Source organism: Pinus tabuliformis, chromosome 6, assembly GCF_031772625.1.
Source record: "Pinus tabuliformis cultivar Carrire ecotype Pingquan chromosome 6, CPIR1, whole genome shotgun sequence".
Lineage (NCBI taxonomy): Eukaryota > Viridiplantae > Streptophyta > Pinopsida > Pinales > Pinaceae > Pinus > Pinus tabuliformis.
In genome coordinates this window covers 1,873,043,862-1,873,068,608 of record NC_142292.1, presented here as the reverse complement: position 1 = coordinate 1,873,068,608, position 24,747 = coordinate 1,873,043,862, and the positions used below count along the sequence as shown (strand labels likewise).

Here is a 24,747-nt window from a genome sequence, read left to right as displayed (position 1 = left end):
CTTTGGTTATGGGGCTTTGGTCGTGAGTTTTGGCCTGGAGAGGGTTCCTATGCTGATCCCACAGCACCTTACTGTTGGAGCTGGGCTTCCTCGAGAGCCCAAACTGATGCGATGGGTCGCAGTCATGGCCCGTCACCCGGACGAGAGGACAGAGGTTGCTCGATTCAAACCTGAGTATTTCCAATGGCTGGAAAACCAGGTCTTTTCCATTCAGGACTTCCCTTACGCTGGGATAGATTTTCGTGGTGACCCAGACATGGTTCTTCCACCAGGAGAGCAGTGGGATGAGTCAGGTAAAATCCTTTTCAACATTTTTCCTATTTTAATTTTTTGTTATTTTTTCATCGTCTCAAAACTGATAGTAAAAATTTCAAATGCAGATGTGGGTCCACAGCGACCAGCCGCTCTCCGGCCTTACGAGAGGAGGCAACCAGTTGCACCCGCGCCAGCCCCACAGGACGAATCAGCAGAGGTTTTGGCCGAGTTGGAGGGTCATCTCGAGCGCTTGACAGGAGATATTCCTGAGACCACTATAGACGACATTCCTCGTCGACTTCAGCGCTATGTGATTGGGGTCCCGGGACCTTTTAGGAGGTTCCTTTGCAAGGTGGCCCGTGCAGTGGTTTCTTATAGAGATCATCACCAGTGATAGGATGATCGCCTATTGTGGGCACATGTGACATTTTTGTTTTTTGTACTTATCATTTTTGCCGATCATAAGGTGTTTTTCAACCTATGATCGAGGACGATGTATTTTTTGACACACTCCTATATATATATATATATATATATATATATATATATATATATATATATATATATCACTATTACCGGCTTATCTTGTAAATCATGTTATGGAATGGTTTTAAATTTACATGTATGATTATTGCAAATGTCTATTTAACATTCGAGAAGCAATTGCATCTGCTAATGTATTTAAAGACCTTGGAATATGCTGATATTCAATATAATCAAATTCACGTTCCAAGAGACGCACTCTCAAAAATAATCTTAATAACACTGGATTTCTAATGGCATACACTCTATTAAGCTGTAATACAACGAGTTCAGAATCTAACCTCACTATCAAACTCCGAATCCCAAATGAAATAGATTCAGATAATAACTCAATCACTGCACTATACTCGGCAATGTTGTTCGTTGTTTGACCGAGGCTTACCCCATGCATAGATACTAACTCGTCAGAGGGCGAATAGATAACCCAAGCTGCGGAAGAGATGTTCCGTGTATTACGACAAGCACCATCAGCGAAACCAATGTATGTTTGGAGAGGCATCGACATCTGCAATATCAAGAGTAAAACCAAGATAAGCAGGAATAATGACGAAAAACACTCTCTAAGCTAAGCACACTGTTTAAACTAAAACACACCAGCTAGAAAGAAAAACTATCCTAACTAAATCTCCATACCCATTCTTTTAAGCATAATACCTCTTCAAGTAAAGGCCATTTCTGGGTTTACCCAAAGAGTCCCCATCAAAGTCTACCAATTCATAGGCCCCTTTGGCTAGCTTTCGCTTGACAACATAGGGACCATGCCACATAGGAACGAATTTTCCAGCGCCTAATTTATCATTAGCTTGATCATAAACTAAGACTAGATCTCCTTCCGAAAAATTTCGAGGGGTCACATTTCGATCATACTGAGCTTTCATTCGTTTTGCGTGAGTCTCGATCGCCAATGCAGCATCACGTCGATTCTCATCTAATTGAGCCAAGTATAACAAACGCTTTTCCTCTTCGGAAGTGGCTGGAAGTAACTCGATGGCCATTTGCAGTGACGGGATTTCGCATTCAATGGGTAACACGGCTTCCAAACCATAGACTAGTTGGAAAGGAGTGAACCCTGTTGATGTTTTTACTGAAGTTCGGTACGCCCAAAGCGCTGAAAATAGCATGTTGTGCCAATTCGACCGATGAATCCCAATGATTCGTCGGATCATGATAACTAAAACTTTGTTGATGGATTCAACCAGACCATTCGCTTGTGGATAATAAGGGGTTGAACTATCGTGACGTAAACCAAGCTGGCCTGTAAGTTCGGTCATCATAACGTTTCGAAAATGACGCCCATGATCAGTGATTATCGCTTGTGGGACACCAAACCTAGCAATTATATGATTGAACACGAAAATTGCAGCTGTCTTGCCGTCTGCCTCAAATGTAGGCATCGCCTCGGCCCACTTAGTAAAATAATCTACCGCAAGGATGATATACGCATGCCCCCCGGCCGAGTGAGGGTTACATGTAATAAAATCGATACCCCATTTGGCAAAAGGACCAACGGAAATTATAGGGTGGAGAGGAGCAGGTGGAGCGCGCATCTTACGATAAAAAATCTGGCAGTTGTGGCATTTTCGGACCGCCGTAATACAATCTTTAAATAAAGACGGCCAGAAGTAGCCAGCGCGCAATATCTTTTGGGCTGTGGCAAACCCAGACATATGACCGCCACACGCTCCAGAGTGACAGTCATTTAGAACCCTTTCAGCTTCCTCGTGAGTTAAGCAACGTCGAAAAACAGAGTCCGCCCCACGGCGATAAAGAGTATCTCCAATAATCCTGAATTGTTGGGACTGGAATCGAATTTTTCGACGTTCTGACCTTGAAATTTCTGGCCGAAAGGATTGGGTCTGGAGATAAACGATGATATCCCCATACCACGGATCTAAAGTGCTGATTAGAAACAAGGATTCGTCCGCAATGGGCTCCTCCGCCACAGTTTCCGTGTCAGCACGCGGGAAGTCACACATTAACTCCGCAAAAACTAAAGATTTCTTAGACTTAGATTTCTCAAATTCCAAGTCGAACTCTTGCAGGATAACGATCCATTTAGAGTACTTGCCCCCTAGCAATTGCTTGGTCAAAATGTAGATCATAGGGTTGCAATCCGAAATTACCGTAGTTTTACGTAGTAAATGTAGTGACGAAAACGTTGGACAGCTTGAACGGCTGCCAATGCCAATTTCTCCACATGTGAGTATTTTAGCTCAGTTGGATTTAAAGTTCGACTAAGGTAATATATCACATGTTCAGTTCCTGATTCATCTTCCTGAACTAAGACCATTCCAATGGTGGAATGAGAGGCGGCGAGATACAAGAAGTAATCCTGGTTGTAGTTGGGAGGATGCAACAACGGTGCATGGGTCAACGCGTGTTTGAGTGCATCAAAAGATTTCTGAGCTATCTCATCCCAATAGAATTGAGTGTTTTGCTTCAACAACCGGGTAAAACCCTTTGTAACCTCGGCGTAGTTAGGAATGAATCGTCGTAAAAAGTTTGCTTTCCCCTGCAAACTTTGGAGTTGGCGAAGACTCGAAGGAGGAGGCAATTTGATGATAGCTTCGACCTTCGAGGGATCAACGCGAATGCCGGCTTTCGAAACTACAAACCCCAGCAATCGACCCGTTTCTATACAGAAGACACATTTGTGTGGGTTCAACCGAATACGATAATGCCTACACCTCATAAAGATTGCTCGTAAATGGACGAGGTGATCAGCTCGATGTAATGAATGAGCAGGCAAGTCATCGAGATAGGGTTGCACAATGTGCTTGATGTCATGAAACGCATAAGACATCGCCCTTTGAAAAGTTGCTCCGGCATTCTTAAGCCCAAAAGGTAATTTGCAATAAGCAAATGTCCCCCATGGACAAATGAAAGCCGTTTTTGGTTGATCGGCAGGTAGAATGTTGATTTGATTGTATCCGGAAAAACCGTCCATAAAGGAAAATATTTCGCTGCCGGCACAATCATCAATGATTTGATCGATATAGGGAGTTGGGTAATTGTCCTTTGGACAGGCTCGATTAATGTCCCTATAATCGATGCATATTCTTATTGTTCCCTGCTTTTTGTTAACCGGAACAATATTCGATACCCAATCCGTTAACGGGATCGGATAAATGAAACCTGCTTTCAACAGTTTTTCAACTTCTGCTTTAATTGCAGCAGCTTTTCGTGGGTGAATCTGACGCAAACGTTGCCGGACGGGTTTAGCGTCCGGGTAAGTCTTGATCTCATGAACAACAATCGCGGGATCAATTCCTGGCATTTCCTCATAGGACCAGGCAAACACGTCGCGGAATTCTTGAAATAGGGCCTTATATAATTGAATTTCGTCATCTGTACACGAGGCACCTATATGAATGTTCTCAACAATTCCGGGCTTAACCGAAATGTCAATAGGAATAGTTCGAGAGATGTTTCCCAAATTTAACTCTGAATCGGGATGTTTCATTGGATTCTGAGGTTCCTTGACATATTCAGTTGTAAAAATTGATGAGAAATCATTTTCAAAACGATCATCCTCAGGTAAAAACGAAGATCTGTGATGGAGATCTTCCCATGGTAAATCATCTACACATAGGATTTCACGAATTTGCTCATCAGAGTGAACAAGTTCAGAAAACGTAGTTAAATCCGAGGTTGATGTGAAAAGTGATTCCTCACGGACCACATTCATTAAGTCATTTTCGGTTGAACATGGGTCGGCAAAAGACTGCACGGCTTCATAGGCAATTTCATATGGACTCAAAGGCATGGCATTACCAAATGAGTCTATCTCAGATTCAGAAGGGATGATCCAAGGATCATCATAAATAATGGTGTCTGATGTAATCATATGAATGGTTGCAAATGAAGATGATGCGTTGATTGGAGGAAAAGGAAAAGTTCCCAGTAAACCGACATCTTTAACTAATCCTACTCCAACATCCTTATATGGGATAGTCGTTTTACCAACATGCTGAATACTCTCCGAAGAGGCTGGGTCGGATGAAAAGTAAGCCAGCTGGTCTATTGTTACGATCTTTCCATTGTGTGGAAACTTTATTACTCGAAAGACCGATGAAACGACCGCTGTCATAGCGTAAGACCAACTTCGACCCAAGAGAAGGTTGTAATCTAGAGGGGCATCAACCACCTCCACATCTAGACTAACGGTTTTTCCTTCAACCCCTATAGGCAAATCCTGTAGAATGCCAAAAGGATGAAACCCACGGCCATCAAAGGCCTTTAGAATCGTCGGGGATTGATTTAGCGAAGGAGAACCAAGCGATCTCCAACACTGTATCGACATAATACACGTTGAGGCTCCCTCATCAATTACAGTCCGATGAATAGGCCTGTTTTTTACTATCACTGGAATCTGGAAAGCCATTTGATGAGGCAAACGCGGTGTACTATTTTCTAGATCGAAAATTATTAGGTTCGGGTCCTGAACATCAACAGCTCCTATAGCCGACAAAAGTAATTTACGTTGTGCTGGGCATGATTGCAGCACTTCCAAAGCCGACATTGCTGAGGGTGAAACAGCTAAATCCTCAACAATGTTATAATTCTGAGCCGCTCTCGCATGTGGATTGAAAGCTGACTTTCGAAGTATACCCTTGGCGGGCGGTTTGATTACCAAGTCTGGATTAGGTTTCTCGATCTGTAGTGGATCGGAACCGGGAGCTGAGGTTGATGGATTAGAATGAGAAGATTCTGCTTCTTTACCATCAACAGGACTTTTACTACCATAATCTTGCGATCGAGTCGCAATCCTAACATGGGACATCATCAGTATGGGTTCTTCATTGGCACTCGAGGATGAACCTATCATCTTACTGTCTTGAGCCGGAAAAGGATCCTTCAAAACAGCAGGAGTTTGGGAACCCTTGACAATTTTCGCAACCTCTGCACGATGAGGGCAGTCTCTTGTAAAATGTTCATCGTCACAAATGAGACAAGGATAACGAGGTTTGCGCTTTTCATCATTGGATTCCGCCTTTTCAGGTTTCTCCTTTGAACTTTTGTCCGTTTTATTCTTCTTCTTTCCTTTCTTCTTCCCACCGGATTTTGATTTGGCTGTAGATGACTCTACAACGTGAATATCGGCGGAAATCTCTGCAGAAGAATCTCCTGTTGGGGAATCAGGCAAGGTTATGATGGGAGAAGAATTCTTGGAAGACTTCTTCTTACTTTTAGTGTTAACCGTGCCAATCATACCATCGGCGGCATGAGATCCCGAAGGAGCTGCAGTGATTTGATTTTGCTTGGGAAGATCGGGGATTTTTTCGTGTAACGTACCTGACTGAGTATAGACCAAGTCAAGGTACTGTGCTTGAGCAATGACTTGCTCCTCAGTAACAACTCCGGCTTTAGCAACATCTTCAGTGATCTTTGGCAACAAAGATTTTACAAACCACTCAGCCAAGATTTGATCCGGAATAAATACCTTCACTAAACGACGTCGACGTCTCCACTCATGAATATGATCTGAAATGTAAGTGGATGTCGATTGTTTTAGCGAAGTTAACAATTCCGTGCCATTGTCATATCGGACTGGCAACTGAAAATGAGTTAAAAACGAGGTAGCTAACTGACTAAAATTATAAAAAGTGCCTCGCGGTAACTCAATGTACCACTTGGCCGCGAGACCAATTAGAGTGCGCTGGAAAAGTCTAAGACGGATTGAATCATCTGTAATGGAGTTAGACGCACACCAGAGGTGGTAAGTCATCACATGGTTCGACGGGTCCTCTCCTGATTTACCTTCGAACTTGGGAATGTCACTGGGCAACTTATTCGGCATTGGCGGCCAAAACGGAAGATAATTAATGGGATCGTTCGTTAGGCGCGACAAGTCAGGTAAGTCCAAAGTTGCGATAAACGGTAACTGCCGATTAGGATCCCTAAAACTCTGGGTCATGAGACCAGCCCCAGGAGGAGGATATCCAGGATAACTAGGAATAGGAATCGCGTTCGGGATATTGTATCCTCCCGGAAAACCAGGATTAACCGGACCGTACTGGGGTTGTTGAGGTTGTTGATAAGTGTACCCAGGATACGGTTGATACTGATAAACTGGCTGCTGCACAGCAGGACCGAATTGGTACTGTCCCTGGTACGGTTGATAGGTGAATTGTGGTTGACTTGTGACAACCGTACTTAAACCAGGTTGTCCTACAGGCATCTGAACCGAAGTTTGAATCGTAGATCCAGACGGTGGTAAAGATGTCTGAGGAGTAGATACAGGAACAGTAGAAACCGGAGCTGTCGATACTCCAGAAGTAGGTGGGGTAGATTGAACAGATGTTGCGGCAGTTGTAGCAGTCGTTTGAGGCGGAGTACGAGGTGTACTAGGCCCAGGCTGAGAAACTACCGAAGGTACAGAAGTTTGAATGTTAGACTGGACTGGTTGCTGGGGTGTACCAGAAACTAAGGGTTGTCCAGTTTGAGATGACAACTGTACACTTGGCTGCAACACCTGTTGGGTTTGCGATGGATCCCACACTATATTCATTCCGGGGTACTGACCCATAACTGGTTGAGAATACTGAGGACCATAACCGGGTTGAGGGTAGGATTGATAATTGAAAGGTACATTTCCCGTTCCTTGAACATACGTTTGACCTTGGGGTGGTTGGAAACCTTGGTTCGAGTATTGACCTTGGGGTTGATACCCTTGAGGCACATACTGATACTGGGGTTGACCTTGAGGTATAAATTGATACTGGGGTTGACCTTGGGGTACATATTGAGTCTGGGGTTGACCTTGAGGAACGTACTGTCCCATAGGTATGTACTGTCCTTGAGGTTGCCCCCCAGATGCAAATTGTGTACCTTGAGGTTGCCCCCCAGGCGTTAATTGAGGCTGCCCCCCAGGCGGTAACTGGCCACCTTGAGGTTGAGGATTGGGAATAGAACCTGACATCATAAGAATGTCTTCTACGCTCAACGGCTTAGTACCATTGTTTCCAGTTAATAACCCTTGCTCAATGGGTTGAGGAGATGCTCCCGAAAAAGTACCAGAAAGTGACTGATACCCAGAGGGAACAGAAGGACCGCCGTACAAAAAAGATTCGGGCGATTGAGTAAACATGGATGACTGTCCTGCCATATTGACGGGAGTATAAAAACCTCTAGGTGTTGGGTGATAAGGAGCACGAGGTGGTGAAAAACTTAACCCTGAGTTTTCTAGAAAATTAGTCAAAGAAAGATACCAAGAACTACTCCTAGGTGGACTGTAAAAAATTGATTCACGCTCCCTTAGTTCAATAACAGGTTGATTTTCAGGGATAGGGATGCCTACTTCTTCTTCCGGAGCAAGTTCTTCAATAGCAATAAGTCCAGAAGGAAGATCTTGGGTGATTACTCTTTCTACCCTAGGTGAACCAGGACCACTAGAAGTTGGAGAAACAAACCCCGATGTCGGAGTAGCAGCAAATTCACTTTCAGGCTCGGATATTTCGGGTTCTTCACCTATATCACTAGTAGATGAAAAGCTACCAGCGATTTCGGAGACAGACACTGACTGTGGATTATACTCTGCTACTAACGGTTGAAAATCAGGATGTACTATCAAAGAAGATTCTCCTTCCTCAGGTGACCCAACTCTACTGTCTCTAGGAGTTACGAGGACTTTCAAGCCTTCAAGCTGGCTCGGTACTTCCTCAGGAGGTTGGCCCCGAAGTCTACGGGACTTCCTCAGTAACTCAGCCACGTTTACAAACTCAGGAGACTGGCCCCGAAGTCTACGGGACTGTCTTGGTAATTCAGCCACAGTTGAAAACTTTTAACTACTTCACACGCAAACAAAGTAAAATCTCAATGAAAAGCACCTAAAGTCTCTAAAGAACCAAACAAATTTGAATCACACGCCTAAAGAATCTAGGAGATCAAACACACACAAACAGTAACTTTCCGGACTGAAAACACTAGTTGGTGATGAAATCCAACGTCGCAGAGTTCAATACAGAAATGGCGGTTGGAACAGTTACCCCGGCAACCTGCTTAATGAATAGACTGGCACAAGTTCCTCCACTTAACCGTCTCGAGTGAAGTGAACCCCCCAGAAAATCCAAGTGAGTCTAGCCGACGTCTGCTCCAGGTACAGTGGGATCTTCCCACCACTGTCACCTCAGGAAGAGTCCTAAAGAATATGGCCACTAAGGTTACCAACTGAGACAAATACACCTGGGGGAACAGTCTACGATCCGATACGCACGCAAGGGCAGAGTAGCAAGCTCAATCCCCTTGAAGGCTCCTTGACATAATCCAAGGTTTACCAACAAGTGACCCCAGGCTCCTCGACAATGGTTAATCCGAGGTTTACCATTTTTAATACGTGAATATCTGGCGTCGTTCCCAATGAGGAAGGATTGATTCCCACACTGGTTCGGACACGATCTCGTGCTTCTCCTTTAAGAGGAGCTTTCCCAGAGCATAAATGCAACAATTGGATTTCTTCCCTACCACAAGATACAGCTACTTGTTTGTTTTTACTGTCTTGGAGAGTTAATTACTCTCCTACTCCAAGACACTAGCCTAAGCTAAGTTGGTGTATCAGAGCCCTAGAAATAAAAATGTTACTAGGTGAATTTTACTTTAAGCGTTAATTTTAGTGGTTTTTGTTTAAGTCCAAAGGTGCGGAGATGAAACTCGTGGTATGAAGACTCGACTCAAAATCACTAAAAATGCACCTAAGATGATCTAAACAATCTTTTTCTCTTCGATGAACTTCTAAACTAAGAAAGAGTTTGAGAATGCAAATACTTTGTAAACACAAATCTTTCTCAATTAAACAAATTAAAAGAAGAGCTTTTCCTTTCCAAAGCACTCAAAACGAGACAACTAGTTATTTCACAAAAATTTCCTTTTTCGTTTCAAAGCACTCAATCACTACAAAAAACAAACTTTTTTCAAAAGAGATTTTTATATTTTTTAATAAAACACTCAAAACTAATGAAAATGACTAACTTTGAGATCTACAAATTATAAAAACCTATTTGAAGTCAAAGCCTACTAAAAGTCTTTTTTAAGGATGTTTTACTTAGCTAGATGTAAGCTAAGGACTAATTTATGCAGAATCACAAATCAAGTCAAGAACAACCAATTTTGTTTTCTTTTTGAAAATGAAAATCCAAACTCTCAAACACAAGCTTTTCGAAGTTTTGTAAAGAGAAAACTCAAAGCGGATTCCTCAAACAAGGGGAGATTTCATAAATGGTCAGACTCATAAGAAGGCTGGTAGACACTAAGGTGATCTGAAGTCCCTACAGCTTCTAAGCTCAGAGCCACTACACAACCAAAATGAAAAACAAACCCAACAAGCAAAACTCCTAGGAATTTCACCTAAAACCCTAACACTAACGAAATCAATCCAAGGAAAGCTTCTGACAAGTTATATGCAGGTCTGGGCAGTGGATAACAATTTCTAAAGACAAACTAAGCTGACTAACAGAGGAAATCTTAGGGTTTTCAAAATTTTGACAGGGTCCGCAGGCCCACAGTTGGCACAGGTGCGGTCCCGCTCTGTGCTAAAAGCCAAGCTGCGGGTAAGTACGCACTGTGTCAAACGGCTAGGGTGCGGTCCTCTCCCAAAGCTATGAAAAACGAAAAATAACCCTGGATCTACAAACTCTACCCAATTTTACACATAACAAGCCAAAAAAAGAAACAAAAATAGAGTTTCTCAGGTCAAAGTAAAACAAGGAAAACAATCAAGTCCCCAGCAGTCGCCATTTTGTCACACGGAATAAGTCGATCTTGCGGACAAGATAGACCTTCCTAGAATCTAAAGAAGACCTAATGACAAGCAAACCAACCAGACACTATCTTTCTCTAAATATGCTTTGATAAACAATAGCAAACAAGTGTTTTTAGGGCCTACCTTAGGTCCAACGCAAGCTTGTGGATGCCCTCGCTCCTTCGATCCAAATGAGCTCCTTTTCGCGAATCTGCAAACACAAACAAGGCAAACAAATTAAATAGCACCTGAAAAGCCAATTGCATAAAACATATTTAACATGAAAGTCAAGGAGTCCATGAAACAAATAACATAAGATACTTGTTGAGAAAAATGAGTTTGATTGTATTAATTCAAAAGAAGAAGAACTTTACAACCTTTGCCTTGACACTGTACAAGCTCCTCCTAGGGTCCAGCAAGAAGTCTCCTCTACTTTGACAAGTTTCACTCACTCCCCAATGAAGCCAAAAAGATGTGTGATCTCTCCTCTTAAGCTCAACTAGGAAGTCTTGATTTCACCAGCATTTACCCTAAAAAACGTTCAGCTTCTAACCTCTCTAGCAACTAGCCCAATGCTTGTATTTATAGTGCAATGGAGGGAGGTTACTAGGTCCTCCTTCAAAGGGATAACTCCTCTCATCAAGGGATTAGCTACTTCTCTTTTCGGATGCATGAACCACCTCAAAGCGAACAATCCACGTCAAAATTCCTTCTAGAAACCTCTAGAATTAACCCAAAGTGAGTTTTTTAAGATAAAACTCGCACTTTTGACTTTCACAGGGGTCCGCACCTACACCGTTAGGGACAGAGCAGGCAGGTCCATAGTTTTTTTACACAGAAAGTGCGGGACCGCAGGTGACCATGAGAGAAAGTCCGAAACCAGAGTTACATTGATTTTTAATGTCTTTCTCTCATTTCCAAAGCTTGATTTGAAGAGCTGAGGTCTAAGACTTGCTTAGGAGGACATTACAAGTGATGATAGACCCATACTGACTGCAAATAATCATGGTGACGATATTTTTGTGTAACAGGGACTTGTCATTGTCATTGGCCATCTCAGGAAAATTAGCCTCCAACTCATTTAAAGATAAAGGTTGATTTCTCGTGGAGGTTAGATACTCAGACAACTTCTAGGGAACTACATCAATACAAGTTTCAATGGCAACCCTTACTTCTTCATCTATCATGTAGTATTGAAATACAAGCTTATAATGATTGATAAGTTTCCTATCAAGTGCATCAGTTTGACCTCCAACCACCTGCAAAGTGGGGTTTTGTTTAGAAACATCCTTAGAAGTTGATGCTTGAAAAAAGGCAGGAATTGTTGTTTCTTGGTATTACATTCTTGTATATGTTTGTGTGCCATAGTTTATATGAATAAGGTCCTTCAAATATTGTTTGTTAGAGGTTAATGTTTGTATGTGGATTGTCTGTTGCAGTAATTTTTGTATCAGATTTTGAAAGGATTGAAACATATACACTCTGCAAATGTCCTTCATAGGGACTTGAAGCCTAGCAAATCTTCCACTGAATGAAAATTTTGATCTGAAGATATGTGATTTTGGTCTCGCTCAGATTACTTCTGAAACCTATTTCATGACCAAATATGTGGTTACCAGATGGTATGGAGCTCCAGAATTGCTGTTGAATTCATCATATTATAGTGTAGCCATTGATGTCTGGTCAGTAGGTTGTATTTTCATGGAATCAATGAATAGACAACCCTTATTCCCTGGAAGGGGTCATGTGCATCAGTTGCGTTTATTGATAGAGGTAAAGGACATAGCTTGTAATATTTTCCCACTACGACTTGCCTTGTATAATGGTTGTATGCTTTTAAGCCTATTGAAGTTTGAGCCATGCTTCTTGTTCATATCTTGTCTCTCGTTAAAGGACATAGAGATATTTTAAAGTTTTGGTTGAATGGTTGAAGATATTGCTATAATTTAAATATAATGCAAGTGAGGTGAGAAAGAATTTATTGTCTTTGTAGTTGATTGGTATGGCAATTGAGGCTGACCTTGGATTTGTTTAGAGTGGTAATGCTAGAAGATTTATTCAGAAACTTCTACAGTATACAAGGCAATCATTTACTCAAAAATTCCCTCATGTGCATGTGTTAGTAATTTATCTTTGTGAAAGAATGCTGACATTTGATCCAAATCAGATGATCACAGGTGCACAACATTACCTATTTTTCTCATTGACCGGTTTTTTCTTATTGGTTTTCTAAAGTGGAACTTTTTAATTCATCCTTGTATAAGTTGGACTAATTCTTTATGGATTATGGTTGTTTATGGTTGATTTCTTGTGGAGGTTAGAGACTCAGACAACTTCTAGGGAACTAAATCAATACAAGTTTCCATGGCAACCCTTCTTTCTTCATCTATCCTATAGTATTGAAATACAAGCTTATAATGATTGATAAGTTTCCTATCAAGTGCATGAGTTTGACCTCCCACCACCTGCAAAGTGGGGTTTTGTTCAGAAACATCCTGAGAAGTTGATGCTTGAAAAAAGGCAGGAACTGTTGTTTCTTGGTATTACGTTCTAGTATGTGTTTTTGTGCCATAGTTTATATGAATGAGGTCCTTCAAATATTGTTTTCTAGAGACTAATTTTTGTATGTGGATTGTCTATTGCAGTACTTTTTATATCCGATTTGTGAGGATTGAAATATATACACTCTACAAATGTCCTTCGTAGGGACTTGAAGCCCAACAATATTCTACTGAATGCAAATTGTGATCTAAAGATATGTGATTTTGGTCTAGCTTAGATTACTTCTGAAACTTATTTCATGATCGAATATGTCGTTACTAAATGGTATAGAGCTCCAGAATTTCTGCTAAATTCATAAGATTATATTGTAGCCATTGTTGTCTGGTCAGTAGGTTGTATTTTCATGGAATTGATGAACAGACAACCCTTATTTCCTTGAAGAGATCATGTGCATCAATTGTGTTTATTGATAGAGGTAAAGGACATAGCTTGTAATATTTTCTTATTGCGGCTTGCCTTGTATAATGGTTTTGTGTTTTTAAGCCTATTGAAGTTTGAACCATGCTTCTTGTTCATATCTTGTCTCTCGTTAAACAACATAGAGGCATTTTATAGTTTTATTTGAATGGTTGAAGATATGGCTATAATTTAAATATAATGCCAGTGTGGTGAGAATGCATTTATTGTATTTGCGGTTGATTGACATGCCAACTAAGGCTGAACTTGGATTTGTTCAGAGTGATAATGCTAGAAAAATTATTCTGCAACTACCATAGTATCCAAGGCAATTATTTACGCAAAAATTCCCCCATGTGCATGCATTGGCAATTCTTATTTGTGAAAGAATGTTGACATTTGATCCAAATCAGAGGATCACACGTGCACAACATTACCTCTTTTTCTTGTTGACTGGTCATTTATTTATTGGTTTGCTAAGGTATAACTTTTTAATTCATCCTTGTATAAGTTAGACTAATCCTTTGTGGATTATCGTTGTTTAACGTTGATTTTTCGTGGAAGTTAGAGACTCAGACAACTTCTAGGGAACTACATCAATACTAGTTTCCATGGCAAACCTTCTTTCTTCATCTATCATTTAGTATTGAAATACAAGCTTATAATGATTGATAAGTTTCCTATCAAGTGCATGAGTTTGACCTCCCACCACCTGCAAAGTGGGTTTTTGTTCAAAAACATCCTTAGAAGTTGATGCTTGAAAAAGGTAGGAATTGTTTTTTCTTGGTATTATGTTCTAGTATGCATTTTTGTGCCATAGTTTATATGAATGAGTTCCTTCAAATATTGTTTGTTAGAGGCTAATGTTTGTATGTGGATTGTTTATTGCAGTACTTTCTGTATCAGATTTTGTGAGGATTGAAATATATACATTCTACAAATGTCCTTCATAGGGACTTGAAGCCCAACAATCTTCTACTGAATGCAAATTGTGATATGAAGATATGTGATTTTGGTCTGGCTCAGATTACTTCTCAAACTAATTTCATGATCGAATATGTGGTTACTAGATGGTATAGAGCTCCAGAATGCTGCTAAATTCATCAGATTATACTGCAGCCATTGATGTCTAGTCAGTAGGTTGTATTTTCATGGAATTGATGAACAAACAACCCTTATTCCCTAGAAGGGATCATGTGCATCGGCTTTGTTCATTGATATAAGTAAAGGCCATAGATTGTAATGTTTTCCTTTTGTGGCTTGCCATGTATAATGGTTGTATACTTTTAAGCTTGTTCAAGTTTGAGCCACGGTTCTTGTTCATATATTATCTTTGGTTAAAGGACATAAAGACATTTTACAGTTTTGGTTGAATGGTTGAAGTTATGGCTATAATTTAAATATAATGCTAGTGTGGTGAGAAAGCATTTAATGCCTTTGTAGTTGATTGGAACTCCAACTGAGGTTGACCTTGGAATTGTTTGGAGTGATAATGCTAGAAGATTTATTCGACAACTACCACAATATCCAAGGCAGTCATTTACTCAAAACTTCTCTCATGTGCATGCATTATCAATTTATATTTGTGAAAGAATGCTGACATTTGATCCAAATCAGAGGATCACAGGTGCAAAACATTACGTCTTTTTCTCATTAACTAGCCATTACTTTATTGTTCTGCTAGAGAATAACTTTTTAATTCATCCTTGTATAAGTTGGACTAATCCTTTGTGGATTATGGTTGTTTATGGTTGACTTCTCATCGAGGTTACAGAATCAGATAGCTTCTAGGGAACTACATCAATACAAGTTTCCATGGCAACCCTTCTTTCTTCATCTATCATGTAGTATTGAAATACAAGCTTATACGGATTGATAAGTTTCCTATCAAGTTCATGATTTTGACCTCCCACCACCTGCAAAGTGGGGTTTTGTTCAAAAACATCCTTAGAAGTTGATGCTTGAAGAAAGGAAGGAATTGTTGTTTCTTGGTATTACATTCTAGTATGCATTTTTGTGTCATAGTTTATATGAATGAGGTCCTTCAAGTATTGTTTGTTAGAGGCTAATGCTTGTATGTGGATTTTTTATTGTAGTACTTTCTGTATCAGATTTTGTGAGGATTGAAATTTATACATTCTGCAAATGTCCTTCATAGGGACTTGAAGCCCAACAATATTCTACTGAATGCAAATGGTGATCTGAAGATACGTGATTTTTGTTTGGCTTAGATTACTTCTGAAACTAATTTCATGATTGAATATGTGGTTAGTAGATGGTATAGAGCTCCATAATTGCTACTAAATTCATCAGATATACTGCAGCCATTGATGTCTGGTCTGTAGGTTGTATTTTCATGGAATTGATGAATAGAAAACCCTTATTCCCTAGAAGGGATCATGTGCATTGGTTGTGTTTAATGATATAGGTAGATGCCATAGATTGTAATATTTTCCTATTGTGGCTTGCCATGTATAATGGTTGTATACTTTTAAGCCTATTGAAGTTTGAGCCATGCTTCTTGTTCATATCTTGTCTCTGGTTAAAGGACAAAAAGACATTTTACAATTTTGGGTGAATGATTGAAGTTATGGCTATAATTTAAATACAATGTGAGTGCGGTGAGAAAGTATTTAATACCTTTGTAGTTGATTGGAACTCCAACTGAGGTTGACCTTGGATTTGTTCGAAGTGATAATGCTAGAAAATTTATTCGGCAACTGCCATAGTATTCAAGGCAGTCATTTACTCAAAAATTCCATCATGTGCATGCATTATCAATTTATCTTTGTGAAAGAATGCTGACATTTGATCAAAATCAGAGGATCACAGGTGCAGAACATTACCTCTTTTTCTTGTTGACTGATCATTACTTTATTGGTTTGCTAAAGCAGAACTTCTTAATTCATCCTTGTATAAGTTGGACTAATCCTTTTTGGATTATGACTATTTATATCACAATATTTGACATCTAGTATCGAGATCAATTTTTGTTCCTTGTCCCACAAACAAGGGGGTGTTATACACAAATTTGGTGTTTGGCTTACCTATGACCTTAAAATAAGAAGAAGAAAAAATTGTCCACTCAAGAAGGCCCTATTCTATAGATTTAAGTTCTACCCATTTAAATCGAGGCAACTGGTAAAATTTTCCTAGCACATGGTAATGCAGATCCAATTCTGACAAAAATAGATGAATATCTTATTTTGATATCCTTTGTAGAAAATTTTTAGCTTCTTTTATTTTTTATGACAATGAAAGTTGTTTGTTATTTTGGAGTGGAAGAGGCACTTCCCATGTGTGCTTGAAAAATCTACATGATATCAATGATGAACTCACTTGTGCCATGCCATTCAACTTTGATTTTGAGCAGCACACCTTAATAGAGGATCAGATCAAAGAGTTGATCTATAGAGAGACTATGGTTTTTAATCCATAGTATGCAAAATAAAGTAACATTTTGTGTTGACAGTGGTTACAACTTTGAAAATTGAAAGCTGGGCTATGTTCTTATTTGTAGCAGTCATAATGTTATAAATATTTATTGAGTTTATGGAGAAATGTAAATATGTGTATTAAAAGCACATTTGAGTGCACGACAAGTCGTAAGGGAGATAATGATTGAAGGGGTGTAAAGCATTTATATTGGAGTATGTCAACATGATATGCTACAACTTGGTGAGATGCATTGTGCATGTATGAGTCATAGACCTAAACAATGCGATAAAAATGTATTATGCTTTATTCTTCTTTATCTTCAAACTTCAAGGGGTTGTATGAAGATGATTTTTGTTAGAATATAAGTGAAGAAAAGTTGAGTATGGCAGTTTGCCATTATATATGATCAATATGATATTTTGTCAAATTCTCCTTTCATATAATTGATGAACTTAGACCTTTGGCTATTGTGTACTGATATGAATAAAATAAATTCCTGCTTTCTTCCCCAATCTCGTTGGTTTTGGATTTTCATCTTTTAATTGTCTGATTTATCTACAATAGCTTTTTCTCCATTGCACTCGAAATCAAATATTATGTTTTACAACAACATTTTGGTGTCTGGATTGGCTGTGAACTTAAAATAAGAAAAAAAAAATATGTACACTCAAGAAGGCCTTATGGCATAGATTTAAGTTCTACCCATGTAAATCCAGGCAACTTTTAGTAGTTGTGTCTCTGAAGAAGCACCCGTTTAAATTATACCATTTAAATCAAGGCCAAAAGCTAGCACATGAGAAAAGTTTCCCAACGCACGTAATGTAGATCCAATTCTTACAGAAATAGATGAATATCTTCTTTTGATATCCTTTGCAGAAAAATTTTAGTTGCTTTTACTTTTTCTGGCAATGAAAATTGTTTGTTCTTTTGGATGGTAGTACAATTTATTTTCTAGGTCCAATTGGTTAAACAAATATGTTTGTTGGTTTTGGAGTAGTGGAAGAGGCACTTTCCCATCCATACGTGGCAAATCTACATGATATCAATGATGAACCCACTTGTGCCATGTTATTCAGCTTTGATTTTGAGTACCACACCTTAACAAAGGATCATATGAAAGAGCTGATCTATAGAGAGGCTTTGGTTTTTAATCCAAAGTATGCACAATAAAGTAACATTTTGTGCTGACAGTGGTTACAACTTTGAAAATTGAAAGCTGGGTTATTTTCTTATTTGTAGCAGTCATAGTGTTATAAATATTTGTTGAGTTTTGGGAGAAATGTAAATATGTGTATTAAAACCACATTTGAGTCGAAGGAATGTTGCAAGGGAGATAATGATTAAGGGGGTGTAAAGCATTTATATTGGAGTATGTCAACCTCATATGCTATAACTTGGTTAGATGAATTGTGCTTGTATGAGTCACAGGCCTGAACATGACAGTTCAAGGGGTTGTATGAAGATAATTTATGTTAGAATGTAATTGAAGAAAAGTTGAGTTTGGCAGTTTGCCACTATATATGCTCAATATTGTATTTTTTTAAATTCTCCTTTCAGATAAGTGATGAACTTGGACCTTTGGCTATTGTGTACTGATATGAATAAAATAAATTCCTTCTTTCTTCCCCAATCTTGTCGGTTTTTTATTTTTAGCTTTCGATTATCTGATTTATTTACAATACTTTTTTCTCCATTGCACTGGAAATCAAATATTATGTTTTACAAGGAGCATTTCCAACCCACGATGGAAGACTATGGGTGAGCATGAATGGAACAAGTGATATACTAGAAAGGAAAATGCAAAATTAATTACTACAATAAGAGATTAGAATTCAGCAACTTGTGCAAAATCCAAACACATATGTAAGTGTTATTGGAAATACTTACGACATTTCCTTTGCAGCATTTGGTGCAAATGCTAATTAGATCATTACAAAACTTAATCCACACTAACATTCAAAAATTTAATAATTACCAATATATAAAAACATTTTAAATTTGTAAAATAAATAAATAATTATCTAATTTCCGTTCAACACTTTTAATACACGTCTCTATTTTTGTAAATCTTTATAAATCTTTATCTTTAATTAAAAAAAATTAAAATCTCTATTTACACACAACAACCTCTTTTTATATATATAAAATAATTTGAGTACTCACGTAACGAGAATGATCTCTATATACTCAGCATTAGCTTGGTAAATGATTCATTGAAAAAGTAAAAGTGATATATTTCAACCCTATATATTACACTATTTAAATATAATAGATTTTTAATTATTTATTAAAATATTAATATATATATATTAATTAAATTTTGATATTTAATATTTTTATTTGCAGAATTAAATTTGAGTACAAAGAAAAATAAATTTTTAATTATTTATTAAAATATTAATATATATATATATATATATATATATTAATTAAATTTTGATATTTAATATTTTTATTTGCAGAATTAAATTTGAGTACAAAGAAAAATAAATTATGCTCACCTTATTACACTTAGTCAACGTATATCTTTGAAAAATGTATTTCTTTATATAATTGAATTAAAATGAAAGAACATAGAGACGAGAACAAACTACATGTGAACAAACTACATGTATCTAGGAGAAAAAATGATACTCTCGACCACCCACCTTAAAATCCTAAACAACTCTTACCCAATGAAAAACTATAGAAAAACATTTTCACAAAGAACAAATTAGGTGGTGGAAGAAGTCAAAATCAAGACGTGTTCTATAATCTGAACGTGTAACAAAAAAAATTAGGAAAGAAAAGTGTTGTTGACCCATTTGCCAAAGAGTGTAGTCACCATTTCTTGACAACGCATGGGTTGTTGCCCTTGGTTGACATGTTCTTCAAATATTATAACATAGATAACGTGTGAAAGTAGGTAGAAAAATCTTCTAACTATTCTAACGAGGCATACGTAGGAACCTTCCGAAACTATACCGGTAAATGAAATATCGCACGAAGACGTATTCAAAGCAAAGTGGCTGTACGTCTTTTTTTTCAGGGATTCCTTTAGCCATTAAAGCTGATTAGGTAGTAAGGGAATCGGAGCTTTACTCGTGGGAATTATGAGCCACGCGGCCTCCTGGGCCCTGCCCAGAGATTTTGTAGGTCGCTGGCGACTCGGCTGTGTATGACTATTGACATGGATGAGTTTGGTAGTCTTCCGTGCCGGCTACGAACCGCGTCGGGAGTCCTATATATTCAATCTTTTTGTTCTCAGACTCCTATATATCCAATCTTCTCATTCCATAAATTGAAGCACAATACTTTGTTCACTTCATCCAAAGAGCTACCTCGGAACCTGCAGCGGCTACACCATCAAAATCACTTCGACACTTCACGGCATTTAATATTGTATGCTCTTTCATCTTTCTTCATTGATATTGCCCGCATGGACTGTTGTTTAATTATGCCCCTCTGTATTGTTCTCTAATCTGGTAGTTTTGATTGTAGAACGCAGTGACCTTGTGATGTATCTTCATAGAAATTTCGATGTATGGTTTGCTAATTTGTTTGTTTCGATGGCGGATATTGGCAGTAATTTTAGCGGAAGATATGGGGCAGCAGGGACTGTGGATTGCACTTGTGGTGGCGGTGGCGATGATGGTTTTGCCATTTAATTGTTTGGCTACAGACTACACCGTCGGTGACAGCGCACAGTGGACTCTGGGCGTCAACTATAATACCTGGGCTTCTGGCAAAACATTCGTTGTGGGCGACAAAATCGGTATGTAAAAACACAAATTATAGCAAAAAGCCAATACTGATATTTGATGATACTGTTGCACCTAATGAAGATATTGATGAGTGATGATTGAATGAATATAATGCAGTGTTCAAATACACGCCGGGCACGCACAATGCGCTGGTGGTGAACAAGGCGGCGTATGATTCGTGCCTCACTACCAATCCCTTGGCAACACACACCAGTGGAAATGACACTATTACTTTGGACAGCACGGGCGCGAAGTATTACATCTGCGGAATCACGGGTCACTGCTCAGCCGGCATGAAGCTCACTATCACCGTCGGCGCCGCCTCCACTTCAAAGAAGAACGTAACAGCGCCATCCCCCTCGCCCGCCCGTTCTCGAACACCAACTGTCCAATCGCCGTCGCCATCATCGGCCTCTCCCACCGCACCAACTGTTGGTTCGCCTTCCCCATCATCCACCGCTCCCGTGACGCCAACTGTCGGAGCCCCTTCCCCATCATCGGCAGCTAACCCGCCTTCAGTGCAAACACCATCGTCGTCAACAAACGGGGCGAACACAGCCTCCCCTTCATACCGCATGGCTGGTGTCTTCCTGCTTGGCGGGTCTCTTTTGCTCGCCATGGGCTCGATATAGGTATAAATAGATAACTGGTCACTTCACTGAGTCAGCGCGTTCCTCACTCTTCGTCACTGTTCTCCGATTATTTTCTTCTCAATCATTTGTTATTATTACGATGACCGTTTATCATCAGATGTATTCGATTCATGCCCCTAACCCTAATAGAGTAAACCGAAATATCTTGTTACTGTTTATTGTTTTTCTCTCTTATATTTTTATATATCACATGTTTGAATGTTAAATACTTATTCATAGGCTGCGATCTTTATATATATATATATGGGGAAATATGACTAAATTGCAAGCTTTTTAGAAAATTTAATTAATATCAAAATAACTCTAACGGTATATATATATATATATATATAGCAACTTTGCATGTATGTTAATTCAAATATCCAGTTCCTGTTTTTATTTTCTAAATACGAATTATATAGTCCACCAGACTGCATTGCTGGTCCGAATCTCGGGTCTCGAATCTAAATGTAAGAATTAGTTGACTTAACCAATTGATATTAGGTGATGTGGTATTTGGTGGTATCAATATTTAGTTAAGAGATATTTTTCAAAGTAAGTCGAACCCAATGAATGGAGTTAAAACTGACTAGCCATCAAATATCTAAATTTAGTAATTATGAGCACAATTTAATTAGTAAATATAGATTTATAAATCTTATTTTTTAATCTTATATTTTTTTATTATTTAAAATAATTTTTCTACTTTAATAAATTAATAAAAAATTAAATAAATTTATGAATAACAATTTTCATCTATAAAAGAATTTCTTTTATCTTAATAATTTCATAAAAGAAGTAATATTGTTGGTCATGAACATATAAATGAAATGATATTAATTTATGTTTTTTTATTTTTTGTTATTAGAATTTGATAATTTATTTCAATGAGATGGTACTTTTTCTATATTTAATTTATAATGTTGAATGAGTTAAATTTATTGAAATATTTTTATAATGGTTATATTATGTAAATAAAGAAAAAGACAAATTCAAAGTCTAATAATATTTTTTTTATTTTATTTTTTGGCAGAATAGATTTAAAAATAATGGTGATGATTATAATGATGATTAACATCCACTAAGCTTTATATGGTCTATCATATCAGAAAAAAGTAAGAAGTGAGAAGGGATACCTATATCACCATCTTTTTGCTAACTTAAAAAGTCAATGAGGTTAGTAGTATGACAAATATTTTGAAAATTAGATCCAATGTGGGTTTAAGATGGACAATAGAAATTTTTTTTTTCTTTTTTTTTCTTTTTATCTTCAACTCTCTATGTTTTTTTATCTTCAACTCTCTTAGTTTCGTTTCCTCCTCTAAGCTTTTTATCACCCCAAAATTGCACTATCAATTTGAAACTTCCCCCAAAAAATAAAAATATATTATAATGAATATACTCTTTTGTAAAATAAATAAATTCTAATGAATTTTTGGATTACAGTTGAACATTTATTATTGAAATCAAGGTGTAATAGCCACTCCATGGTACAAACAATTATTCATAACATTTCATATGTAAATATTACACCTCCTGCAAGTTGACCTATTCTATAACTACTATGATATGTGTAGATAGCCATGTGTGGAATTTCAGAAAGATTTTAAAGGGCCAAAAAACTAACACTATTTAAGGAGCGAGGCATGCAAAAATCCTAAACCTAACCATGGCTCATTAAATATTGGGTCACTATGAAAGGAAAATGATTCATTCTTATTGAATAGTTTATTATTCTATAACAGAGTATAACATATAGGAATATGATGCTAAAGAAGGAGAGATGAAATAGAAGATCCTATAGTAATGATTTAGGCCACAATGCACATCGAAACTGCACATTTAGTGCACTTTCTTTGTTCTTGCATATTATAACCTAGAAGAAGAGAGAGAGCATAGGCCTCACCTTCTTATTTACTCTTCATAAGATCTAACTGTTGGTTTTTTAACCTTAATGACATGTTATTTTCTTAGCTTCTTTCATTTTGATTTTAGTTTATTTCCATATTTTAAGCACTAATCTCATAAAACAAAATATAAATATAAATCCAACCCTTGCAGTATAAAATAATTTAGAATATTGTAAGATCTCTTGTGATAAATAGTTCCATGGAATATCCATGATATTTTATTGATCATAAGCTCTTTCTTCAACACCTTTTATGGATATAGTTCATAAAATGAGTAGTCATATTTTGATTACATGAAATAATGTTTTTAACTTCCTCACCATATTGAATGGGAAATTTAAAAAAGTTTTGGAACGTTGTTTCTAGGGATGCAAAATTAGAATGTGACCCTATGAGTTGTTTAATATACCATTTCACGAGAACTCTATCATGGGTGCATTGAAACAAGTTTAAAAATATAAATTATTCAGTGATATCTTTTAAGGAACAACATAAGTGGAAGGGGAATATTTGGTTATATGTATCTTCTCTATCCAATGCTTCAAATTTTGGGCTATCTAATAGAGGTTCGATTTACAAGACAAGCCAGGTAGGGTCATATTGAATGGGATGATTAGTGATCTTAATCAAATTTAGGAGATTGAAATTATCCATAAATAGAAGGATAGGTCTATAATTCCTGTTAGTTTTCATATTTCCATTTTTTTCTAGCCATATTGTTGACTAAAAGCACTGGTAGGGTAGACCCATTAAAATTAGATGAGGAGAGAATTGAAAAGTAAAATTAGAAAAAATCAAAGGTGAACTAATAGTGGATGGAGGATAATTATTTTTTATTCTCTTGGATTTCATAAAATAAACAACACCTCTAGGGATACCAAGAAAATAACAAATCCCCCTAAGTATACAAGAATTTCTAAGTGAGACTATGTGTGTAGTCTTGACTAAGTGATAATGTTTCATCAACAAATTAATATCTACTAAGGACAATGAAAGGGAAATGGTTTGTTAAATAATTCAACGAATTACTAAATACGAATTATGTGAAATTTGGGTGTAATGTGTTCCCATTAATTAAGTTGTCAAAGAAATAAAATTCACCCTAAAAGATAAAATAAAAAACTCTCACCAACGTAAGGGTGTTAGTACACCAAAACAAAATGTAAGAATACAATAAATATTTTTTCAAACATTTATCAATAAATTGCAGTGAGTTTGATCGCGATTAATGAGTAAGGAGTTTAGCAAGTTTCTTTCAAACATTCAAATTGATGAGAGATGAGATTAACCAATACAGTAAGTTAAGGTACAAAAGGGATTAGTTATAAATTCCATTGGGTGAAGTCCCCAAGCCCCAACAATTATCTATCTCTATTTTCCTCCCTCCTATGAGATCCACCTATGTCTGAACCTAGTCAAAGTCCACTAAGCTACTTATTCATGGATACATTCAATAGCATACCATTCCTTCAATATGAAATCAAATAAAGGAGGGATACTTACTATGAATGAACTAAGAGTCTCAATCAAAA

The 24,747-nt window shown here is 37.7% G+C and overlaps 1 protein-coding gene and 1 pseudogene across 1 annotated transcript; both read left to right on the top strand.

The window, feature by feature from the left end:
• The first annotated feature begins 11,982 nt into the window (after positions 1 to 11,982).
• Positions 11,983 to 18,100, top strand: LOC149266626 (mitogen-activated protein kinase homolog D5-like; annotated as a pseudogene).
• Positions 18,101 to 20,204: 2,104 nt separating this feature from the next.
• Positions 20,205 to 21,497, top strand: LOC149266625 (blue copper protein 1a-like). Its single transcript, XM_089397097.1, has 3 exons — positions 20,205 to 20,311; positions 20,496 to 20,684; positions 20,791 to 21,497. The coding sequence occupies exons 2-3, from the start codon at positions 20,513 to 20,515 to the stop codon at positions 21,303 to 21,305; spliced, it is 687 nt and encodes a 228-aa protein (XP_089253223.1). The 5' UTR covers positions 20,205 to 20,311; positions 20,496 to 20,512; the 3' UTR covers positions 21,306 to 21,497.
• The last annotated feature ends 3,250 nt before the right edge of the window (positions 21,498 to 24,747 follow it).

Bases quoted from the DNA above. Each gene is read 5' to 3' on its own strand.
- LOC149266625 (XM_089397097.1), top strand. From the start codon at position 20,513: ATGGGGCAGCAGGGACTGTGGATTGCACTTGTGGTGGCGGTGGCGATG. The intron at 20,685-20,790 runs GTATGTAAAAAC...AATATAATGCAG, and splicing joins CGTTGTGGGCGACAAAATCG to TGTTCAAATACACGCCGGGC.